The 24,516-nt window shown below is 40.4% G+C and overlaps 1 protein-coding gene and 1 long non-coding RNA gene across 7 annotated transcripts in view; one reads left to right on the top strand and one right to left on the bottom strand.

Moving 5' to 3' along the window:
• LOC135280871 (uncharacterized) lies at nucleotides 1-21,103 on the top strand. The gene is made up of 8 exons (XR_010347676.1): nucleotides 1-482; nucleotides 5,717-5,787; nucleotides 7,597-8,805; nucleotides 10,097-10,216; nucleotides 12,485-13,753; nucleotides 13,921-14,188; nucleotides 16,068-16,225; nucleotides 20,837-21,103. It is a non-coding gene; the product is annotated as an uncharacterized LOC135280871 (long non-coding RNA).
• Nucleotides 1-24,516, bottom strand: part of ALDH1A2 (aldehyde dehydrogenase 1 family member A2) — a 178,019-nt gene that overhangs the window by 4,391 nt on the left and 149,112 nt on the right. For all 6 annotated transcript variants that reach the window (XM_064389235.1, XM_064389236.1, XM_064389237.1 and 3 more), the window contains 9 exons: nucleotides 24,268-24,397; nucleotides 19,160-19,221; nucleotides 16,332-16,460; nucleotides 16,088-16,201; nucleotides 7,101-7,203; nucleotides 4,617-4,801; nucleotides 3,718-3,882; nucleotides 3,130-3,287; nucleotides 2,286-2,360 (listed from right to left, as the gene is read on the bottom strand). In XM_064389235.1, coding sequence (XP_064245305.1) covers nucleotides 2,286-2,360; nucleotides 3,130-3,287; nucleotides 3,718-3,882; nucleotides 4,617-4,801; nucleotides 7,101-7,203; nucleotides 16,088-16,201; nucleotides 16,332-16,460; nucleotides 19,160-19,221; nucleotides 24,268-24,397 — 1,121 coding nt within the window. The remainder of the gene's footprint in view (nucleotides 1-2,285; nucleotides 2,361-3,129; nucleotides 3,288-3,717; nucleotides 3,883-4,616; nucleotides 4,802-7,100; nucleotides 7,204-16,087; nucleotides 16,202-16,331; nucleotides 16,461-19,159; nucleotides 19,222-24,267; nucleotides 24,398-24,516) is intronic.

The following is a 24,516-nucleotide window of genomic DNA, read 5'->3' as shown; positions in this document are numbered from 1 at the left end:
TGAAGAGGAAGGAGCCCAAGGGTCAAATCTGCATGGTGCTGTCCCTTGATTGTGTAGGTGTGAGGGAGGGGGAACAAAATGCTTTTTAAGAAGAAATATTAAATATTCTTTTTCCTCCCTCAGTCCAGGAGAAAAAAAGATAAGGGAATTACAACTCCAAGCTGTTCTCCTGCCTGCCCTTGTTTTTCAGAATGCAGGTGTGCAGTGCTGTATCTCAGAGTTATCCATACAATAACAATTCGTATTACATTAGAGGAGAGTTCTGAAGAAGAATGGCACTTCCTTCCCTTGGAGACATTTGGACAGAGGCCAGAATTTTGGGAAGCTGCAATATAAAATGGCCACATGTGGCTATCTGGGGTGAAGCACCCAATTTTTAGTTACAGGAGTTAAATTTTACATCTCTTAGGTAAGAAGCTTTAAAGAAACATGAATGAAAAAACCCCATGGCTTCCAGACCTCTTCAAGGATATGAGAATATTGTAAGTAGTGTTAATGCAATCAGAAATCACCTGTATTCTGCACTCTACCAGGATGCACATACCCTGCTGCCTTTTGTGGGAGTGTAAAATGAGCATAACAGTTCTCAGCTTTGTGTTGATTTTTGCCCATGTGTGATGATAACCTGTGAATTTAAATGCAGGACCAGAACAAGTCCCAGATAATGCAGTGCTGGCACAGGCAGCACAGTGGCCCAGTTATGATCTGGCTGTAACATAGTGTCACCTTAGCAATGACACACTTATGTGTAGACACTTTTTTTTCTGTAATTGCCCAACTCAACATTATTTATGCTGTAAAATGTATGCCTTAAAAACAAGAATGTAGGAAACTGGCATTTTAATAAAAGGCATGCAGGTATTAATGCAGGGTGGAGGAGGTGAATTAGAAGGTGATATCTGATCAAAGAGGTTCTGAAAGGAGTAGAATAATTACTCATAGCTAGGCTTTCAGGCATCTTTGTGAGATGGAGATTATTGCCATTCCAAACATTTATTGTTTATGATGAATACTTTCAAAACTGTAGTGGGAATCAAGTGTGCAACTACCACAGATTTTTCCATGAGAGCTGGGGTGCTGCCTGGGTTTCCCCCGTTTCAAGAGCTCTGCAACATTGATATGTGAATATTTTACTTGCAGCTGAACCTCCCTGGAGTCAGTGGGGTCACCCCTGGGTGTCAAGTTACTCATGTGCTCTATCAAGCTTAGTGGTTTTAGAATATTTTCACAATGATAAGAGTTAGATGACCTGACATATTTATGCCAGTGTGAGATCACCTCATAACTCACGAATGTGAATAGTATGAATGTGTTATTCAAAGTACTCCCTAACGAGGGAAAATACTTCAGACTACATAAAGCTTATTTTATAGATCAAGTTGTATACTTCAACATATTTAAAGTTTTAAAGAGTTTGACCTTACTTTAGTTTTACTGCTGAGTTTGCCATTAGCCATAAGCTATTTTGAAAACTTAGGTGAGACATATCTGGTACACATACCTCCTGCACAGAAATTAATTGAATCCTTGGTATGTAACCAATCTGGGGGTGATGCAATTGCTAAACTTCCTTGTGATTGTAATGAGAAACTGGTAAGACTTTAAATTAGGTACATGGGACAATATTTAAGTGTGGAGCTCCATTTCAAAATATTTGGCACTTATTGCTAAATGGCATGGCAGAAAGCTTTATAATGGCAAGTGGATTTTTTCAGAGATGTAAACACATTTGTTTACTTCTCTTTCCCTGATGTAATTGTTTAAAAATCTGCAAGCTGATAAGTTTTTTATAAAATTCAAATGCACCTATATTAATAAATATAGTGAAAACTGAAGAAAGGAAATGAAAAACTACCAAGAGAGGCCCAATACATGGCAAAAAAACCCTGAAACAAGTACACCAAACCAATCAACAAGCACTCAGCAGCACCAAAGAGAGTCTTTCTGAACAGTGATGCTTGATATGGCTAAAAAAACCTTCCAGAAAACACAGGTTACAAGTCCAGAAATATATTCAAAAATTTTCAGTTCCTTTCAGAATAAGAAGAGAATTCCAATAAGTTAGTTTGCAATCTTAATTTAAAAAAAAAAAAAAGATGGTCTTACAATGCAAATTAATTGCATTTAGAACCGAAAATGAGGATTAAATGATGATTAAAGGTCATCTCATATTCATGCCCTGATTCTCAGGTTGGAATATTTCTGGATCTTAATTTTCATGGAACATTCACTAATGTTTAATAAGTTGTAGAGTTGAATTTAGAAAACAACAGTGCAATACTTACATCTCTCTCCCATTGCCAGACATTTTGAATCCTCCAAAAGGACTTTGGGCATTTAAGGCATTGTAGCAATTTATCCTGCAACAGGAAGAGGCATTAAGTCCAGCTGCACTGCCAGAAAGACCTTTGCATAACTCAGACAGAGGCTGAAACTTGTGGAGCTAAGGACACTCTATACCTCTTAGTAATAACAAACTTGTTTCATGTTGAAAAGAAGTGAGGGACTTATGCTACAAAAACAACAGTCTGCTTCTCACTCCTGAGGAGAATTGGATTTGACCTGTGAAGGCAGGAGGAGAGCACCATACCCTTGGACACATCTTCAGTAATGAGCTGTTAATCTGCTGCCAAATCTCAGTGCCAGTTTATAACAAAGAGCTGTTAGATTTGAGTTTGCCCTTTTCCTCCCTAATTTCTTGCAGATCTTTACTCAGGTTTCACATACTAAATTGCAAGCTACTAAACTAGAGTTGACATTCCCCATTGCTAAAGACTGGAAAGGTGTCCCCTCAGTTGTAGAAAGCAGGTAATCCCTTGTGCCTTTAGTAAACCCTCCCAGGTTTCCTGTGCTCCCAGAAGGGCTCGTTTACCCTGGCTGTTCTCAGTGAGGCTGCTCAGCAGTGGTGCCCTGCTCCTGGGGAGCAAGGTGCTTCCCAGCTCCACAGCATTCCCCAGCACTGAGCAGCCACAGAACCTCCCCACTGCTGCCTGTGGCTTGGCCAGTGATCCACCACTAGGATGGGCTGCATGAATATTCTTAACAAAGGGTGTAAAACTGAAGTGAGATGATGATAGTGAGTCAAACTCTTTTATCTTCAAGAGCGGGAGTGGGGTAACTTCTGCTTACCAGACTGTCCCAGCCTGCATTGCTGAAGAGACTGTCAGGGCCTTGTTTATGTCATTTGTAAAGACAGCTGCTACCAGCCCAAAATCTGAATTGTTGGCTCTCTCTATAACTTCATCCATGGTTTTAAATCTCAGTATTTCTTGAACAGGCCCAAAAATCTGCAACAGAGATTAATAATTAATAAACAACCCCCCTCAGAGGCATTTTATTCTTGTTTTATTCTGCTTTCTTAATTATCTTCTCTGTCCTATTATACTCTTTAAAATTTCCCACAGCAAAATTTACTGATAAATACTGATAATATCTGTCTGTAAAACTGTATGAATTTTCCAAAGCAGCTGCCTCAGGGGAACTTCTCCATTCTACCCATATCTCCTCTTTGATATCTGAGACCTTACAGTCAGTGACAAAAACTGAGCTTCCTTACCCAGCTGATGTCACTTGCTGTGTGCATAAGGAGTTCTGAAAAGATTTTTTTTAATATGGTCATAATTTTCATTCTGAAGGTTTTGTCTTAGGAATGAAACAAAAGGAAAAAAAGTAATATTTAGGACATTTTAAAAAGGTCTTGCCCACACATGTGAATACCTCCTCCTTGGCAATCCGCATGTCATCTGTTACATTGGAAAACACCGTAGGTTCAATGAAGAATCCCTTTCTTCCCAGCCCCTTTCCCCCACACTCAAGTTTTGCTCCTTCAGTGATGCCACTTTGAATCAGTTCCAAGATCTTGTTGTATTGTTTTTTATCAATCTGAAAGAGAGAAAAAGCTGTTTGATATGCAGACCATGTACTTGACAACCAAGTCCAAATAGGTGTTTTTAGACAAGTCAGGCTCCAGTGAATTGGTTCCTGCTTCCATTCACTGCTCTTTAAGCTGCACATGCCAAAGATCTACAAGCAGGTGCTGACTGTGACCTCAGGTTCAGACTTCTTAAGATGTGTCACCTTATGTTTGTGGCTTAACCCACACTCTTGCTAAACAATCTAGTTTACAAGCACAAAAAGCCCAAATCATTAGGTTTTGTCCCAGATTAACTTCCTGAAAATGTTATAAACCCAGATGGTTATTAGTGCAGAAACATTTTCTAAAGACTTCTTTCTGATTATGCTCATCTTCTGCTTAGAATTTCTGGATATCCAAGTACAGTTATGATTGTAGACAGTTCTTGACAGTTAAGTGCTCACAGAGACTTTTAATAGCTTCTCACAGTTTACAGCTGTATTTTTGGGGCTAAAGATCCAAATCTTGCTCTTAAAACTGGGAGGCAAACATTGATATTTAACCTGGGATTTTTTTTATTTAACAAGAAACACCTCAGAGCTGCACAGTCTATTTACTCCTTTAGAATTTTAATCTTGAAAGCATGTATCGTGTCAGCTACCCTGGACCTTGAGTGAGTGTTCACTGGCTGACCTCTGCCTTAGTGGAGTTTAAATACTTCAGGCACCTCCTGGGCTGTACAGCCAATGCCCTAATCCTTTACCTGTGGACCTTGTTCTGTGGTTGGGTCAAAAGGACTGCCCACAACTCTTCTCTTTGCACGTTCTACACTTCTTCTGACAAACTCTTCATAGATCGACTCTTCCACATAAATCCGTGAGCCTGCAGTGCAGCATTGACCTTGATTGAAGAAGACTCCTTGGTGAGCTTGTTCCACAGCATAGTCCACTGAAAAACAGGACAGCACATGTTGCACTGGAACACCGTGGGCAAATCTGCCTTTGCACCAGTGCTGTGTGTATTTATTACACAGTGCCACATTCCCGAAACTTCAGTAGTAGCATTTGGTTAAAAAAAACTAAATCAAGATATCCCATAGTGGTGTCAGGTCAGAAATGAGGATGATTCCCACTGGAAAAGCTAAGACAGTGCCTTAGCAGTCAATCGGAGTAAGGTATGCAAGAACAACTTCACCAATGTCTTATATCCAGCAACATATCATTCACCAAGTAAAGCCCTTAAGGGAACCTCAGAAGCAGGATGTGCCCCACATAAATACATCTGACTGGGTCACTATAGGAGAAGAAAATTTGTCTGTGATCCTAAGTTGGCAATGGGTTATTAATAATTCATGTGGGAGAATTACAGCAAAACAATGGATAAATTTGACTTTGGGTAAATTTGGGTAAATTTGGGTAAATTTGACTTTGAGGATTTGGTCATATTCAGACATTCAAGGCCACATTCTTACTTTGGGTGTAATAACTGACTAGACAAGAATAATTAATTAATCCCTGAACAGTGATGCCCTACAGCACTGTAATACCTCTGTTACATTGGAACATTGCTTAAAGCATAATCTTTTATGGACTAAACAAAGCAACAGTGCTTTACTTTCAGCACACTCTAGACAACTCTGTCTAACAGAAAAGTCTTTTTATGCCCTCAGTGTGGTCTTAAGAAAAATTATATGGGGTGTTCCCTGGACCACATTTAGATTTTCCCTGGCAGCTCCATGGAGATTGAAAACACTAGTGGATAGCTGTGATTAACTAATGTTTCTTCTCTATTGTTAACAGTTTTTCACCATGAAAGGCTCTAACCATTCTTCTCCATTCTTTTGGTGCACTAAACCTTCAACAGCTTTATCATGCTTTCTGTTAACTTTTGGCACACAGTGCTCCTCAAGCAGAAGAAACAACTCCTTTGGAATGGTAAGCCCATTGCTGTTTTTAAATAATCAGAGCTTTGAAGTTTAAATCTTAGGCCAAGTACTGGAGGTTTTAATTGTGGGAAGACCAGAGAGCAGCTGTCCTTCCCCCATGGAAGGTCATAACACAGACCTGCCCTGGCACATGTCACTCTACTAGAAATGTTTAGGTGTTCAAGTGTGAGTTAGCAGGTGAGGGACGTTTGAGGTGTGGTGATACCTGGGGGGAGGCTGGAATATCTGTGTCTGGCTCCAGATGACAAGAGCTTTTTTAGCTTACCAGGATGATTGGCTGAAATTTCAACCCATGACTTGGTAAAAGCATTTCTTTGTAGAAAAGCTGCTGGAAATTGTCAAGTTTTCCCTAGTTTTTCAGACATTGATATGTTTTGAAAATGGATACAGGATTGTAACCATCTCTTGTAAGTGCTGCTATTCAAAATCATTCTATTCACTTCCCCCTTTTAAATGAGAAGACCAAATCCTTATGTGCCTATTTACTGGGGTTGCAAAGTTCTCAGAAAGGGCATTGAGTACAGTGTGCCTGCACCCATCCTGAAACAAGAGCTCAGAGCAAGGTGTGAACCATCTCATTCATCTTAAGGGGTGTTAACTTCAAAACCTCCTGCTGACAATTTAGATATCAACATTGTAACTATTTCATTGCTGATCATTTAAGCAGAAACTTCCAGTTTGTGTTTATATCCTAAGCTAAACAGCTGTCCTGTACCTTCTCAGGTGCCAGAAATCTCAGCTGCACAACATCATACATCTGCCAAAATTTTCAGCTCCCTGCAGACAGTGGCAGTGAGGATATTTCAATACACAATTATTTAGTTGTGAAAATTTTAAAAAATGGAATCATCTCCCTTTACAGCTACTTAACAAAGGAATACTGCACTGACTAGATTAACAAGTCAAGTGTACATAAAAGTTGTCCCTTTTTATAATTGCTTTGAACCAAAAAAAAAAAAAATCACAGAATTTCCAGATTTAAAGCACTAAATCACCTTGCTGTAGAGCATAAGATGGCAAATGTGTGTGGGACTAACTGTGAAAAGCACCATATCTATATGCTTGGTTATAACCTTTTTTCTGCTCTCTTGTTGACTATGAATCTGTGGGTTTAGAAGTTGTATTTTATGAAAGATAGCACATCTTTGATCACTTCTGTAGGACTTAAAAGTGCCATTAGATACAGCTGTATTGCTTCACTTCACTTTATATGAAAGATGTGCCCTAAAATAGTTTAAAAAAAATGAAAAAGACATCATGCAATCATGTTTTTTAGCAAAAAAAATGGAAGTGCTGACTTACAATCAGCATCTGCGAAAATAATGTTTGGGCTTTTCCCACCCAGCTCCAGTGTAACTCTCTTCAAATTACTCCTTCCAGCTGCTTCTTGGATCAGCTTCCCAACCTGAAAGGAAATGGAGACACATTTTACAGGGAATGTAGTCATACAGTTCATTTTAACAGCCAGGGCTGGCTATCAGTAGAGCAGAGCTTTAAATAATCCAGCAGGTTCTTCGTTCCAAACATATTCTCATCAGTAGTGGACAGCTTTCCTTTTTTTTTTTTTTTTTGTTTTCCTAGAATTTGAGAGGGGATAAGGCACAGCACTAGGTTTGTATACCATTCACCCCTATGCAGCTATGCTAAAATGGCTTGGGGCTTTCTTTTAGGGCATTTTAGGAGGGCTGAATTAGAAATTTGAAATGGACGTGACTACAATTACTTCCATCCAAACCACTGACATGTTCACAAGGCTTAATACATCAAATTCTGATGAAATCATCTTCCTCCTCTGCAGGATTAACAGCACAGAGCAGAAGACCAAGAAGGCAAGAAGTTACAAAAGCACCATCCCAGACCTGACCCACAGCTACACCACAGATAATCTTAATACAGGTTGAGGAGATCAAAATCACCTCCAGAATGTCTTTGTAGATTGTGGGGTCAGCTGGAGCAGCCACAAATTGCAGATCTCACCAATGAACATGAGCGTAGATTAAATGGAGTAGCAATCTGACAGCTACAGATCTGATGTGCTTCCACATCAGTACAGTTGGAGGGGTAGCTGTGCTCCCTGGAAATTCTCCTCTCCTGGATCAACAAATCCAAAATAGATCAGCTTTTGTATGGTTGTGGTGTAACTGTGACCATATTGCAGCTAAGGAATCACAGGTAGATTTAGGCTCCTACATGGTAAAACACAGGACTAAAAGTACCTATTGAATATTGAGGAGCCTAAGAACTTTGGTAAGTGCTTTATTTTAACTGGGACATGTTTTAATGTCACATAGAAAGTTAGAGGTAAAGTGAGATGGGAGGGAGTCTAGAGCTGGGCTTTTTTCTCCAGTACTCTGGTCTCTCTGTTTTCTATTTCTAAGGTTATGTGAGTGAGATTTCCTGCAGCAAGGGGTTAATGGATGAGAAGCTGAACCTCTTAGAGAACTGAAGGCAGTCTGCTAGAGAAAGTTATGTCAGCACTGGAGTAATCAGAAAGCAAATGAAACAGAAACCAGGGCCCCCAAAGGAAAAAAAAAAAACAAAAAACCACCAAAAAAACAAAGGAAAAACCCCACAGGATAATGAAGGAATTGTGAACCACTTCATGTACCTTTGTGATTAACTGTTTATCTGGTGATACCACAGTTGAGTGTGACTGAGGGTTTTTTTTTAAAAAAAAAAAAAAAAAGAAAAAGCTTTTTTTTCTTTACCCCTGTATTGATGGAATGGAGTGTTGACATTATCATGAAATTCCTTGCATATCCCCTTAATTGGAGCTGATTTTATTGCTATGTTTGACTGACAGCCAGAAGTGAACCTGAAAAAAAGAATCCTCTTTGCCTTCCACCCCCACCACATACATCGAGCACGTCATCTGGAAATTCCAGCCTCTCACACTGTGCTGAAAATGTACGCTGGAAACCAGAGTTCTGTGTTTATAGCCCGTGCCAGCCAATGCCATTCACAACCTCACTGCCTTGAACTCCCTCTCTCAAAGAACAACAACCAGGTATTTCCCCTCAAAAATTCACAAAGAGCAGGACAGACCAAGAAAACCAGAGCAATGTGTCCAGCCCTCATCTCTCTGCTTTCCATTCTACTTTAATGTCAAAATGCTTTTGTACACCTAAGTAAAGATTTTGAAAGGATTCCATGCAAACAAATAATTGACAAGTATGCAAGTATAGTATATGGAAAATATTCAAGTCCAAAGGGCTTTGAGACAGTGGTGTTAATTTGGAAGAGTGTAGTCTGAGGTATTTTTAATACAGAGAAGTTGTCAAGTTTCCCAGTAAAAACTTAATAGAAGGCTTCACTGTGTCTTTCCTGTTAGAGATCAGTGTAGACATCAGGATGGTGGGGCTCATGCTGCTCAGCATTTTTGTTCACTGTGCTCCCGTTGTGCCCAGTGCACTTACAAGTTGAGCAAAGTCTCCGGGAAGGCACCAGCACCGTGGTTATTTAGTGACAAAGGCGGCCTTTTGTGAGCGGCCCTCTCTTTATGGAGGAAGACAGCCTGAAAGGATAAGTGATAGTGTTGCAATGTGCCCGGCCTTTCAGGACACGCTTCCCGCGGTGTCCCAGCTCGATCCCCGGGTCCCAATAGGCAGCACAGCCCGGAGAGGGAACGCTGGAGGAGAGGACTCCCCCACAGATAATGGAGCTGTGTGATTATCCAGCAGGAATGTTGGCAGAGAAAGCCCTGACTCCCCAGCCTGGTTTTGAATAGGCTTCAAGATTGATAGCAGGAGTATCCCCGGATAGCTTGTGAAGTACCATAACCTTGTAAGCTGCATGGAGGGTGAGGCAGATGTAATTTGGTCCATCTCAAAGAAAACAATTTGTTATGCAGACCAACAAAAACAAAGATTAAAAAATTAGTTTGGGGCACTCCTGTGCAACAAAGCTGTTTGAAGGATAGTCCTGGAAGGGTCTGTTTCTGGACTGTCGATAATGTGACACTGGGCAGTGAGAATGTATCATGATCTAAGACATTTTATGTTTATTTATGCCTTCTCTATATGGTAGTTTAATGTCTCCTTCAAGAGGAGGCTTAAGCAGTCACATTTTAAATACTTTGTGCAGAAATTTAAAAACGTTTGTTGCCTTTCATGTTTACTTAATTTTCTGTTCTCAGACAGCAAACTGTATTTCTAAAGGGTACAGTGGGTTTGCCTGTTACTGTTGGAGCACTCAAAGTCTCATGAGTCAAAAGCAAACCTCTAAGGTTTGTGCTATTCCCCTTCAGCTCTGTCATTCCGAATATCTGGGTTCTCCTTTGAACTTTCCTTTGCTCACAGATAAACAGTGAATCATCAGGAACACCTGAATACAGGGAGCTGCAGTCCAGCTGAACAGCAGGTCATTTCCTTAACACAGCCACAGACAAGACAGTGAAGGGAAGAACTGCACAGAGAGAGGTATGGATTGAAATATTCCATGAACAGTGCAAAATATGACAGTGGAGACACACATCATCAGTTAGTTAGGCATTTTAAATAATATCCTCTATACCTTTCTTGGGATATTGAGAGAATATCTGTAGGACAGTAAGTGGTTTAAGTTACAAGAGATTAATTAAGTTTTGTGGAGGTGATGTGGCCAGACAGAAATTCTCAATGTTTTCTGGAAGTACAGTTTTCTCTCTCCAGCTATTGAGACACTGGATGTCGTTGTTTTGGCAAAACCCTCAAACCATGCTGCTGCTCACTCAGTTTGCCTTATTTTTTATTAATTCCAGATTATATGCAAAATATTTCTGACAAGTATTTTAGAACCTCCTGGCACGTTCAGGGTGTGTCTCCTGCAATGACAAGCGAATTTGGAATACTGGCACAAAGAAGAGCAGCTGTATTTGACTGTGCAATGCCCTGTGTGGGGAGCAGCCCTGAAAAGAGCATACTGAATAGTGCAGCACAAGTGAAAAGGCAATCCTAAACCCAAATTCCTGGAGAGAATCCTAAACTATAAATGGCTCATTTGTTCCACAGGTTAAATCCTGGCCCCATGGAAGTCTGTGGCTAAACTGCTAATATTGATAGGACTGATACACCATCCTATCTGTATTGGGTTTAAGAAGGTGATTTCTTTTCACAAGCATCTTTTGTAGGCAAAGAGGCACAACAGTTGCCCAGGAACAGCTTCCTAAATGCTACCAAAAACACAAAGGAAGGAGAAGGGAAACAACTTCTCATTCAGGAAGCAGAAGCTGTCCAAGATAGGATCCAAAATATTCCATAGGAGCAGGAATGAATGCTAATGTAGCCTCCCTAAATCCTTACACAGGGCATGTGTGTAGCACCATAAGCTCACAGACTTCTCAGAACAGGTCAGATCACCTTTAGGATTCTTATTGCTGTAGTAGAAAATGCCAGGTTGCAATTCCTCATGAAGCCTAAAAGCAGCAAGAGATTGTGTGATCCAGAAGAACTCACACAACCCACTGCCTGTGCAGTAGGAAGACATTCTGTCTACATCATGCACTGGGACATTCATCTCACTTTGGAAATGAAAGGAGAATCCTGCTGAGTAAATTAGAATCAGTGGTAATACAGCTGTTAGCTACAAACATTTGTTTGGCATGAATCAATCTCAACTCTCCCGTAGTTTGCTTTGATGGTCTCTCTAGTATCTTGTTGACTAATGATGAGATCATGGTTTGTTAATCTAAGTGCATAAAGAAAACATTCTGCCAAGCAAAATGCAGACTCTTTTGCTGGGGTTTATTGCAGTTGTTTATAGACCTTTTGTTTACACAGGCATCCAAACCAATTTGTTGGATATTTATTTGGGTTACTCTACAGAGCTGCCTGAACACAGACCTGAATCCTATCTTAAATCTGTCTGCGTTTTAATGGGTCGTAGTTTGAACAAAGTGGAAACCAGCCACTTAGGATACATTTCTTGTTGGCCAGAACTTCAAATGTTTTCTGTGCTATCTATAATTCTCATCTTGAGAGCATTTAACAACTGGAGGGAGTTGTAGCCAGTCTGATTTGGAGGTTACACATTTGGTTTTAAACAGAAGTTATTAGAACTCCTTAAACTTTTGCAACAATCAAAATACAATTTTTATCCCAGGCAGGGCTTTAAATCTGCATTCTAAAATATTTATAACTTCTTACTCTCCATAATCATCTCTAATTTTAAACCCAGAACATACTGCCCTCAACTTCTCCCTGTGTACGAGGAACTTCTGGGTACACCATCCCCTCACCAATTCCAGTTCAGGTGGAGCACACACGTAGTGACTTGGGCAGACAGCTCACAGCAGGAAAATGGCTGTATTTGCAAAGCTTTAGCTGAGCTCACAGATCTGAATGGAAATAAAGGCAAATTAAGAGTAAACCAGTTTCTGATGGCTGCTCTTCTCTGATATTTGAAGGCCTTTCACATCTTTGGCATAGCAAGCGTTCTTTCAGAGAACAAGAAAGTAATATGAAGAAACTCTTTGCATTTCTGGTATGTGTAAAAATTGTCCCCTCATCAGCATTTGTCTTGGAAGTACATAAAACCCACTGTTATTTCACTGGGTGAGAGACTTGTAGAACATCTCTTGTACTTCTGAGCACTGCAGCCTAACAGCAGGCACATGGGAATGCCAGACATCCTTGGACCTGTTCTTAAACTCAGAAATTGTAAATTGCTAGTTCTAATTAAATCATTGCTAATATGTTCCTTTTTTACAGGAACTCAGGCAAGAATATGTGGAACAGTGAGGAAGCTGAGGCAGAGGGGGCAATGCAAAAGGAAAAGGCATGAGACAGAGCTGAGCTTTACCTCTCCCGTGCTCCCAGTGAGTGGGAGCTCCACCCTGCAGCTCGGGAGCAGAAGGAGCAAGGAGGAATTCAGTTAGATGTAATGAGATATCTACACTGGTTTTGGGCTTTCAAGGAAAGGTAGGAAAAGGATAGTTAACATGGTCATATTGGCTGGAAGAAAGTTTGGTTATGGCAGTTTAAATTTCATCTGATTGTGGAAGATGAGGAAAAAATGTGTCACTGAAGCCTGAGAGGAGATTGCTGTAATTAGGGAGGATTGTGGATTAGCCCTGGTTCACTAAAACCAACACAGTAAAAATAAACATTTTGGTTTAAATGCCTGTACCAAACAGGCTGCTGAAGAGTGAACTGAAGCAAGCAGAGAAGCCAAGAAAGCTACTGGCATCTGAGGAGGCACAGTATTTTAGGTGGGCTTTCATACTCATGATTTTATTTCTTTCAGTTTGGCAGTTGTCAGAGTGAATCCATAGCCTGCCAGGTGTTTGCAGAACCCTTCCCCTTCCAAGTGAGCTGTGGAGGGAAGAGCTTTGAGGTCCATATACTAGGGCATTGGGAGAGGAAGGTGATCCATGGGAGAGTGTGTCATAAGAAGAAGATAGGCTGAGAGATGAAAGAGTTGGCAGACTGTTCTTTTAATGTGTGCAAGCTAACCCATAAAAGGAGAGGCAGCAGGAAGGATGGAGAAAAGTGAAATCAAACAGCAATGGCACCAGAGAAAGAGCTCTTTCTGCTTTTTCATGGATTATTTTGTGGGGCGGGGAGGGGAAGTAAATAGCAGTATTTAAAAAAATATTCAGAGCACCTGAGAATCTAAAACCCAGAGAAGAGAATGCACACAGGATAGCTCTAAACTAGAAATCAGGAGCAGAAGTTGAAAGTTATTTCTGTGTTGTCATTGCATGGGCATGGGATTGAGGCCTGCCAGTCATCAGTAATGTCAAGAGGCACTGGACTAATGCACGGGTGACAAGGCCATTGGCACATGGAATACAAGTGTCCCCATGCACCTCTGGGCTCTGGAAGTGTGGAAGTCATTGACTGTCAGAAGCTGTGAGGCTGCAGCAAGGAAAGGATCACTCTGCACATGGATCACTCCTTCTGTGAGCATCTGGTACTGGTCCTGTTGCAAGATAAGGTGTGAGGCTCTGTGGTGTGCCTGTGTCAGGCTTTATTGAGGTAAGGCTGTGAACTTGGCCTTTTGGCTTGTATTTCTATGGACTGGGTTCTACAACTACTGGAACACATTAGCATTCTTTTTTTTTCTTTTTTCTTTTTTTCTGTTTTCTGCCTTTCAAGAATTACTGCAGAAAAAATAGTAATAGTCAATTTTCTGATTTTTACAGGCAAACAGAGAGTTTTCATTAGCTATATGTATACCTCAAAGGTAAAGAACTTAAAAAAAGGAACCTGATGGTGAAAACTTGAGAAAAACCTGTGCTTCATAATCTCAATTTGAAGATCTTTGTGTTTGTACTGGTAAATTTTATCATTAACTTGCCCATCATGAACTGCCTTAACCAGCACATGGATGGAATGGAGGAATGGAGGTTTCATACACCTGATGGCTATTGGAAATCCCCATCACTGGAGTGTACAGTTGACATGCTTCAGGCAAGTACTAGAGAGACAAAATATTTCCATTATTATTTCACTAGAAATTGAAATCTGCTTTGGAGGAGTCAGAGACTCTAGTCCGGCTGATATCAGAACGTGGTGTTTAAAATGTTACAATGTTGACTTGCTGTTACAAAAATTCAGTGTTGCAGGAAATCTGAAACAATATGGAATAGTTTACACTAACTCTGCATTAAAACGATCCATCTGTTCTTGCTTTAGGTTCTTAGAGAATTGCTTTTTCATCTCTGTAATGCTTTTCACTTCCTATTAGTAAGGCTTTTAAAGGTAGGCACTGAGTTAGTATAAAACCCACAGCTTTTGAGTTTAAACGCCTATTAAAACTAAAGCTGTCTGGAACTACAATAAAAATTTATTTTGGCTACAAGAGACAACTTTGAAACCTAACCCATCTGTATTTTTCCTCTTCCAAACAGTGCAACATCCTGTATAATAGAATATTTATCTTAAACAGAGACCACATATCTTTATAAAAACAATTGTTTCAACTTAATTTATGGGGGGTAATCAACTTATATTAAAATTTTCAGTATTCCAGGATGCTAATCTTAATTGGATGCAGGAGATGTAATGACTATAATAATTCTATACAATAATCTGAAATCTGATGTAGCCATTGATTTAGAATGTAACTTGTGTATATTAGAATCTGAAGTTGTCATTAAAAATCATGTGCAGGCATATAGTAATTGCAAAACACCTGTGTGTGCAAATTAGGCATATGACTGCAGCTACATTTTACTGGTAATTTTGGTTAGTGTGTGACTTGCAAACTCAGTTACAGAATAATTCCACCAGAATAATTTATTTGAAATAATTGAGCTGGTCTCTGCAATCCTTGGGCCCACCAGGGAGATACCCACACATATCTAGCAGGGCAATGGTCAGTGAATTTATCGACGCAAATCAAAAAGCAAATTGCCTCACTGTAAAGAGCAGTATCCCTTCCACTGCCACGAGTGGGAGTCAAACATATCAAAGGGAGACTGGATCCCTGGGGTTTGGCTCCCTCCATACAATAGTTTGTCAGATTCTGAATTGAAAAGGGCTGGGTTTAGCACTCTCTAAATATAACCAGCCCTGAAACTCCCACAGAGATTCCTTTCTGTCTGCCTTCAGACGATGAGATAAGGCCCCTTCTCCTGTGACTTCAGTCTGGAGTACCTCTGTCATCCCCACCCCAGCCCTGATAACAGCCAGCTTGGCACATATTTGAGAGCAAGATGTGATGAGAGTTTTGGGGGTTAGTCTTGCTGTAGATTGCAGCCTTCATCTTCAGAGTGAGCCTCCTCTAACATCTGCAGCATAGACTTCTAGCAAAGCATTTTGGCATCCAGGAGACAACTGTCTCCCTTCATCCTCTGGCCAGCTTCTTTCCATCATTTTGGGAACTGAAACCTTGGACAGTCTCCTTTTCTCCCTGCATTCCTTCCTTTTTAGGCCTCCTCCTCATCCTCAATATACTTGTATACAGCATCAAAGTTGAAGTATATTTGCACAATTTGCTCCCTTCCTCTCCCTTTCCCCCAAGTACAGCAGGATACACAAATTATGGATGTTAAAGCAGCACTTATGTGTGCTATGATATACACGGGATGTTCTGCCTACTTGCATGTGATTCACATCCTCATAAGCCCACAGGAAATCCCAGTAATATTTTTCCAGGCATATCTCCTGTGCTGAGGTGCTGAGCACAGCAGGGGCTGGAGGAAAGGAGCTGCTTGTGCTTGGGAAGTCCTGTGGTACATAAGTTTAGCTGGGAAGCACAGACCACTGTTATTTAGATGTAGCTCTTTTACCCAGTGGCAGTAAGAAATGCAGCACAAGGACTGAAGTATTTATTCATGTTTTACAGTAATGTGTGAATCCTCTTACCTCAGTGGATCCAGTGAAAGCAATTTTGTCAATGCCAACATGAGAGGCTATGGCTGCACCAACAATTGGACCAAATCCTGGCAAAATATTGACAACTCCTGGTGGAAAGCCAGCCTGTCAAAATAGGAATGAATGAAGGTAAGCATGACTTATGAGAACTGTTAGAGCACGTTAAAGCAGGCATGTGCTGGTGGTTCCCTCCCCACAAGGAGAGACAGACATCACTCCCCTCAATTATTCTTACCTCCTTGATGAGGGCACCCATATAGAGAGCACTGAGTGGTGTTTGTTCTGCTGGTTTAATAACTACTGTATTGCCACAGCATAGAGCTGGAGCAATCTTCCATGCAAACATCAGCAGGGGGAAGTTCCACTGTAGGAAAAAAAAAAGTTGATAGATGGAAAAGTATTGCCCTGGTGTTTTGTTTTCAAGATGTCAAGCTGATACCTCACTTATTTCTCAGGCTGATCCTCAACATAAATCTTTCCCAGCACAAAGCAAGGATTTTTTTTAAATAACTGCCATTAAGAAAGCAACAACAGTGACTTCTTAGTTCTTTCTTTCCTGTTCAAAGAAATACAACCCCCACCTGCAATCTCCATTAAAAAAGTTATATTATCTATTAATTTTTTAAGTCACAACTTTTTTTATTTCATTTAGTGTTTTGCTATTGGCACTTTTAATTCCCCCATGAAAATAGGTCTTGCTTCTGATACATTTGGAACTGTTTGTTCATGTTGAAGTAGTTTTGGATGTAAATTTCATATCCCTGAATACATCTTAAGATATAAAATTTATACTCAAAATTATATAATCCTTAATTGATGGAATTACAGTAAAAAGTCCATAGATGTCAATGTTCAATCAAAGTATTTCATTTTCTTGAAGACTTTTTACTGAGAAATCTATATGGAAGATGTTAAAAGGACAGTAAAAAACAAGTTGAGAAATGCTTTGCTGCTATAAAATTTTGTATTGTCATTCATTATAACTTCACTGAACTGCAGCAGATGATCTAGTGAATTATATTAGTTTGATGCATAAACATGCCTTGGATAAAAATAAAAGTAACAAAGGCCTGATCCTAGCAAGTTAAGTGGATAGTCCTGCTGATTTCAGTGAAAATGTCAGAGTAATAAAATAACTGTGTTTCCACAATCACTCTTACAAATGCATACAACAGTCTCTTTTAGACAGAGAATAGAAAATATCAGTCAGAGTCAGCCACTGGCCAGAACGTGTTGCTGCCTGATGCATATCAGCTGCCACTCTCAGACATCTCTCTAGCCCCTGGCTAGCTTGAAAAAATACACAACTGTCTTTCCTTCACAGAACACCCAATTTTTTACTCCCTCTGTTGTTTATAAACTCCGGAGACAAAGTGATGTTTTAATTCCATCTCCAGTACATAAACCTGGGAGGGGAGCTGTCGGGCCAGCAGTGTGCTAACAGCCTGCACTTCTAATGGCATTGCAAGGAGAGCTCACAGCAGTTTTATAGGGCACTATATAGCCCTGTTTATGCTACAGCACTGCCAAAGAGCATGTTTTGATGGAAGCTGGGATGTGAAAGAGGATGAGGAGTTCAGTGTTAGACTTGCTGTTTAATTTTATTTTTGAATAATGTATTTGCTCAGGCAGTGGCCAAGCACATGCAGCAGCCTGGGCTGTGCTCTGGGACTGGTAGCGTGGAGGAAATACAGAACAGATCTGCAGTGGTGTTAGAATGGATGGATATGACAGCCATCTTCAGGCTCTGGAGAACAAAACTAGGGAAGAATGAACATGTATGGTAGATGGCTGGGTACCCTGAACAAAGCTTTACACACCTGAACTAAATAAATCCTGCTTTTGGCATGATCCTTAGCCTGTGGCCAAGTTTCTTCAGCAGGTTAAGCTCAGTGAAACAAGCATAAGAGATGTCCAGCAATGCTGGGGTAAGATGTTGGGGTTGTCATTTAGTAAATGCTTATCTATGTGCCTGGCTGAGGAACAGGAACAGAGCTGTGGAATCTTTCATTCATAAGGACCAAGTTGGGAGAGTGTGTAGGTGTTTGCAGGATGGCTGTAGCCACAGACTCCCTGAGTCATTGCATGTTTCTCTGGGTTTCTGCTGAGTGCCAAACACAAAAGCCACCCCTTTACAAAGACATGGAATAGCAACAAATATAAATCGGGGAAAAGGGCTTAACATTGTTAGAGTAAGCTTTTCTGGCTGCTCCTCTTGTAATGGAATTGCTCCGTGTTTCTGTTTAGTGGCTTTGTGGTGATGTGAACAAAATAAAAAATCAACATCAACAAAAAATTTCAGAGAATGGTCTGATTAGTCCCTCAGTGTTTTGTCAAGCAAAAAAGCTTCCATGCAATATTTTAATAGCTGTATGTGAGCCTCCCATTGAAATTTCTGCCAGAGCTGGTTAACTGGCTCTTCTGAAAAAAAAGTTACCCTCTCAGTGCAATTCCCATGCAGTGTTCAGCAAGGTTTTATTACGAGGGTGTCTGCTGGGGTGTAGGGGGAGTATTGGATTTGATGAAATGATGTGTTTCTCTCTCCCAACAAATAAAACAAACATTTCATGTCTTCAATTAGCTACACAATGTTAATTGTAATGATATGTCTCCTGGAGTTTCCTTTTCTCCTCCAGCCTTGTAAAAGAAATAGCAGGAAAGAATGGAATTAAAATACATCACATTCTCCCAGGAACTGAGGAGCCTGTTAAATCACAGTAAAAACTAAATAAATAAAGAGACTACCACAGCAAAGCATCAATTTTCCATAAGTTGTGTGAACATCCATAACCACTGACAGCATATTAACACTGTGTTTTGCTTTGCTTGTTTTAATCATGTGAATTCTATGACTTGAGAACTTAACTCCTAATAACAGAGCCTAAACCCTATTAGCATGTTCAAATAAGCATTTGTGGGGAGGCTGTTAAAGATATGTCAACAATATGAGCTCAGCTTTTTTCGTAATGGAAAACACACATAGCTGAAGACCATGTTTTATGTGTCTTTAAAGAGAGCTGGTTCAAATGAAAATAAATAGAAAGCACTAGTAGAGATACTCACAGGGATGATCTGTCCACACACTCCGATGGGTTCATGTCTTGTAAACGTAAAATAATCTCCATCTGAAACAGATGAGCATGCTTACTCTCAAGTGCAGTTTGACTTGGCAGAACAAAAAAAAAATTAAAATAGAGGGAGGGAAAAAACTCTAAGGATCAGCCTTTGATGGCAGTAAAAGAAATAAAGAAGTCATGGAAGTGGTTTTTTGTGAGCCAGCATGGGAAACCTAGGTTCAGGAGCAACCTAATTGTTCTTTCTGTAGAACAAAGGAAGCAGGCTTCCCATCAGAAAGTAACCTGCTTTGTTCTTTGGCAAAGGGCTGTACTGCACATAAAATTGCAGTAGCATGGAAGCACTTACTGGCCTCAGCTGATTTAAGGGTGAGAGAAGTGAAGAGTCACAAAGGCTATTTCCTGAAAGGCATGAGTGGAACACAGCAATATAAAGGTGTATCTACAACCCAGGTGTGGGTAATAGAGTAACATTCAGCTGACTCATCTGCATTGAGGACACAGGCAGTGTGATGGGATGATCTACCACAATCTCTAGATGTGGCATGAAGAGGGAAAGTTTGTGACTTGTGTCACTGAGCATCATTTACTTCCTGTGGTCTGGGAGCACATGCAGGCTTGTTCCCAGTTAACAGAGCCAGAAAGGGACCTGCTGTGTGGGCACCAGTTAAAGGATCAGTTGAGGTACTGTCTAACCAGTAGCTTTGTTAGTGTGCTCGGCCTGCATCTGTGCAAGGTAGATTTACTGCACCTTGGGACCTCAGTTGAGTCTCCTAGCTGTACAAACTAGCCCAGACTCAAACTATCTCTGAATTTAGGTCAGATGTTTTTCAGTGAGGCCACAGCTGAGGGAAAGGCTTTGCTTAAGGCATGAGCTGAATGTGCCCCTTGGCCTGTAGTGCTTGGTCATCTAGAAAAACGCAAATCTCTTAACTTGGGAAAATAATTTCAGCTAAGTATGTGAGAATGATGAGGTTACCTAGGCTTAATGGCAGGAGATGATTTACCAGGATAAGAAATGGTTAGACAGCGGAAAGGAGTAAGAGGAGGAGGAGGAGAGATTACAGGGCTTTCGCTGCCATTGTTCTGTCTGACACAGGGTATGTGCTTTCCCTCCCAGTCTGGGCTGGGAAGTGGCTGCCCCAGCCTCTCCCCCCTTCAGTCCAGAGCTGCAGCCACCCTTGTGCAATACTGGGGAAGGGCCTGACTTCACAATGGACAGTGTGTTTTGGGAACCTGCTGCAGTAGCAATGAACAGTTAATCCTTAAAGTTTCTTGGGTTTAAGGAAAGACTTCAACTTGAATTTGATTAGAAATAACTTATTGTCAGGTCTGCTTATTTCTATCCATCTACTTTACAGGATTTGCTCAGTAGAAACCTGAGCTAGAGTAGCTAATATGTCAGCTGGGGGCCAGATACAGAATAATTATGAGAAAGGTAACAACAGTCTGCAACCAAGACAGGGACAGAACAGAGAAAATAAAGGAGGGAGGGAAAGAGAGAGGAGAGATTCAGGAAAAGGCAGAAGAAAATAGTTTATCAGTTAGTTTGCTCTGCATTGACAAAACATCATAGTAATGTTTTGATCTCCAGATGTTTGACAACTGCCCAGTGGAGGTGAGAATATTTGTGTCACAGACTAAGATGATCAGTTTGGTTTTCCAGGTTATCTTTCACAGATGCTAGCAGAGGTTCACAGACCACAGGAAGATTCATCAGATCCCACAGAAGCAAAGTAGAAGTCAAAATACAGAGAAGTACATACAAGAAAACTGTCTAAGTGCTCAAGGGAACACAGAGGAGTCAGCTAAAAATACCAGTTTGTACTCAGTAGTACTGTGAGAGGTGGGTTCTCAGCCAGAAGGATGGTGGCAACATAACAGTAACACAGTTACATTAGCACTGTCTGACTTTAGATTGTCACTGCATAATCACTGCCACATGTCTGCGTGCTTCATCACACAGAGTTATAGATAACCTGGACCTTTTGCCAAGGCAGACAAATGGTGGTTAATTCTGCCCAGCGTAGGCAGAACGTTCTTTCCGCAGAGCGGTGCCTCCCATGCAGAGCTGCTCTCCCTGCTGTCTCCCACTAGACTCTAGACAGCTGCCCTTTTTGACACCTACTTCCAAAGTTCATCATCCACAGATTTTCTGTCAAGATGGGATTTTTGAAGTTGCTTTCTAACAATATCTTTGGGAACATATGTGACTTGAAGATATTCAGATGCCTTGGTTGTCTCTGGACAGGCCAAAGGTGGATCTAAGAGCCACCTTGTCCATAATGTAGAACAAGCTGTTACCATGAGAAAACAGCTCAAGAATTAAATGACCTTAATTCCATTATTCTAAACAGTGAGCACAGAAGGGTCCCTTGTGCTTAGAAATTATACAGGAGACTTTTTAAATGTTTGAGAGTTTTAAGTCGTGCTAATGACCCTTATTCTAAGATGCTGTGGCTGATGATTGTTACTCTTATCCTTTCCTAGCTGGCTGCCAGAAGAACTTTGCCTGAGAGGGACCTGACACTGATCCCACATCCAATCTAAAATTTTGTGTTAAAAGGGTATTTTTAATATACGCAGCTGAAGTAAACTGACATTCTTCAGTCCTCACTGATATTAATAGAGCAAGATCAATTTGCAGCTGCTTAGCACCTGGCCCAAAGGCTTTCATTTTTTAATCAGAAAGCAAGTCCCATTTATCCAGGGATCTCACTTAGGGACAGCAATATCTTCCACAGATGTGTTTGCTTAGATTTCCATCAGGAGTCTCCAGCATGGATATTTTATTTGCATAACAACCATAATACAGTCCCATGTCTCATATAGCAGGACACAGCAAACAAGCGGGTGAGGAGAGCTGAATTGGTTCTTTAAGCTATATCATAGCATATATTGCTTTAAAGATACATTTCTGCTTGCATTCAGTTTATTAGTTTAACAGTTTCTGGTCTAGCCTCATTCTGTTTTAATTTAAATCATCAAGGCTTTACACTTGGGAGCAAGCAAAGGGCAGTCTGAAGGTTTTGTAGCTCTGGGGCCAAAAGGAATGTGACTGTAAAACACACTGCTTCTTCTACTTGTCTATCAATTGCCTATTTTTATTTTAAAGGAAAAGATAACTTCAACAAAAACAGCAACAACAAAAGATTGGGAGGTTTCAGATTTATTAGCACACTGAATAGAAAGACAGGATTTAATAGTGGGATTTTTTGGTTTTGTTATCTTGCTTATCTTTGGTGAGCTGATGGTAAGTGAATGTAAAGAACACTGCTGTTTAACATTGGCTTTGCCCTAAAATAGCTTCATGAGAATGACAAATTTATGGTGCAAAAGCAGAGGAATAAAGAGAAGTGTTAAATGAAGAATAATTGGTCCCCTAAAAATCTGTGAATGGACTTATGATTCTACACTACTGAAAACTGTGTTAGCACAAAGTTTGCACTGAGGAAGGCATGCTGAAAATGTGCCTTCCTTTCACTCAGCATAGTCCACCTTACTGAAAAAAAAATCAGGTTTTATCCTATAAGGTACTTGAAACCAAGAATAAGCAGAGAATATTTATTCTTCTTAATCTGGCAGTGCCTTTTGGTGGCTGACCTAATTTCTGTGTACCTGTGGGGCTAAAAAGTGAGAAGGAGGCATTCACTGACCAGGGAGAAAGAGATTAGGGAACAGGAAATTTGCTGAATACGTGAATTTATGGTGTGGTCTGCACTTTTGTATGATTAAATGTGAAGTGCAAGCAGCAAAACTGGGATTTACGAATCTCAGCCTAAATAACTGTGGAAAACTTTGACTCCTTGCAGAAATGTCTCCACCTGAAATATTATTATTGTCATTTCTTTGGTGAAAATAAGATAGTGAAGATAAACACCAGTCAGTGCACGCTGCAATTTTAATAAGATGAAACACGAAGATGAGTAAAACTGCAAGAATAGTTACATGATGTTTCCCTCCTGAAAATTTTGGAGGCATATTTTCAATTTATCTGCTTGCCTCACTTGGGTAGTTTGGTGCTTTGCTATAGAGAGGCGAGTGAGTGCATTGCAGATACTGTGTCCCACAGGGAAACAGCTGGGCAACAGCAACAGGCATCTACCCTGAGTGTGCCCTCCTGGGTAAGTGGAATAAACATGCAGGACTGTGCCCTTACTGGGTAAAGTGGAATAAACATGCATGTGCAATGAACATGTGCACCATGAATCCACGTAATGAATGCTCATTTTCCTTAATGTTTTTCCAGAGATATACTTTATGCAGGTGAAAGATGAGTACACTTAATGACTGCACCTACATAAAATAATTTTCTTCTGTTTTGCCATGTTGTGTAATTATAACACTTGGTACATATAGTCCAGACTGCAAATGAATTTGTTTTCATCAGACAATGCACCCTGTGTTTGTTCAACAGCTGGGAGGGAGGGGCAGGAGGAAGAAATTTGTTAAATAAAAATAATGGTAAGGATTTTTCTGCATCATTTTAGCAAAAGAATAAGAACATAATTTCCTAGCATGCATGAAAGTTTATCTCATATATACAATATAAATCTTATCCCACTGAATAATTTGAAAAAGCATCTATAACAAAATATCTCATATGTATGTAGTTCTCTATAGTAACAGTAAGAATGCTCTCAAAGTATAAATTAAGTTTGATCCAGTGTTAGTCCAAGCTAAAATTATTTGCATCAGCAGTAAGAAGTCATATACAAACAACATCTATACATAATGATACTGTTTCTTAAACAGGTACCCAACACTATTTTCATGAATTCCAAGGTATTTTTCAGGCTTATACCCCATACATTTTTATACATGTATCAATACTTAAATGTAGGTATTGAGCTATCCCCTTCTCAGGTGGATGCATGCAAAAGAAACCAACCCTCCTCACATGTGCATGTGGGGCAGACCAAGAGCAGGGCACCCAGTCCTGCCTTGCTGACCTTCCAACATCTGCTTCAGCAGCACACCACACACTGCAGGAGCAACCCAGGCTCCTGCTCTGCCTTCCACAAAGCTGTGAGCTACTAAGCTTTAGTCTGGCCATGAGAAGGTTTAGGTGCATAGCTGTGCTTTAGTTCCCCTTACCTACAGGAATGGTCATTCCATGGATTTTGTCTGCCCAGCCAGCATAATACCTCAGGGTTTTTATGACTCCCTGGAGATCGACATAGAAAGCTTGCAAGAACGGTTTGCCGCTGTTCAGTGATTCCATAGTCTGCAGGACAAGAAAAAGTTAAGAGATCTAAGTATTGTAACATTTTTGCACTATTGTACCTAAGTATTCACCATCTTAACAGCTCTTAAACCATAACAAAGATTTTAATGAAGACCAAT

Source organism: Passer domesticus, chromosome 14 (assembly GCF_036417665.1).
Source record: "Passer domesticus isolate bPasDom1 chromosome 14, bPasDom1.hap1, whole genome shotgun sequence".
Taxonomy (NCBI): Eukaryota; Metazoa; Chordata; class Aves; order Passeriformes; family Passeridae; genus Passer; species Passer domesticus.
The sequence above is the reverse complement of the archived record's forward strand: the minus strand, read 5'-3'. Positions and strand labels throughout refer to the sequence as shown.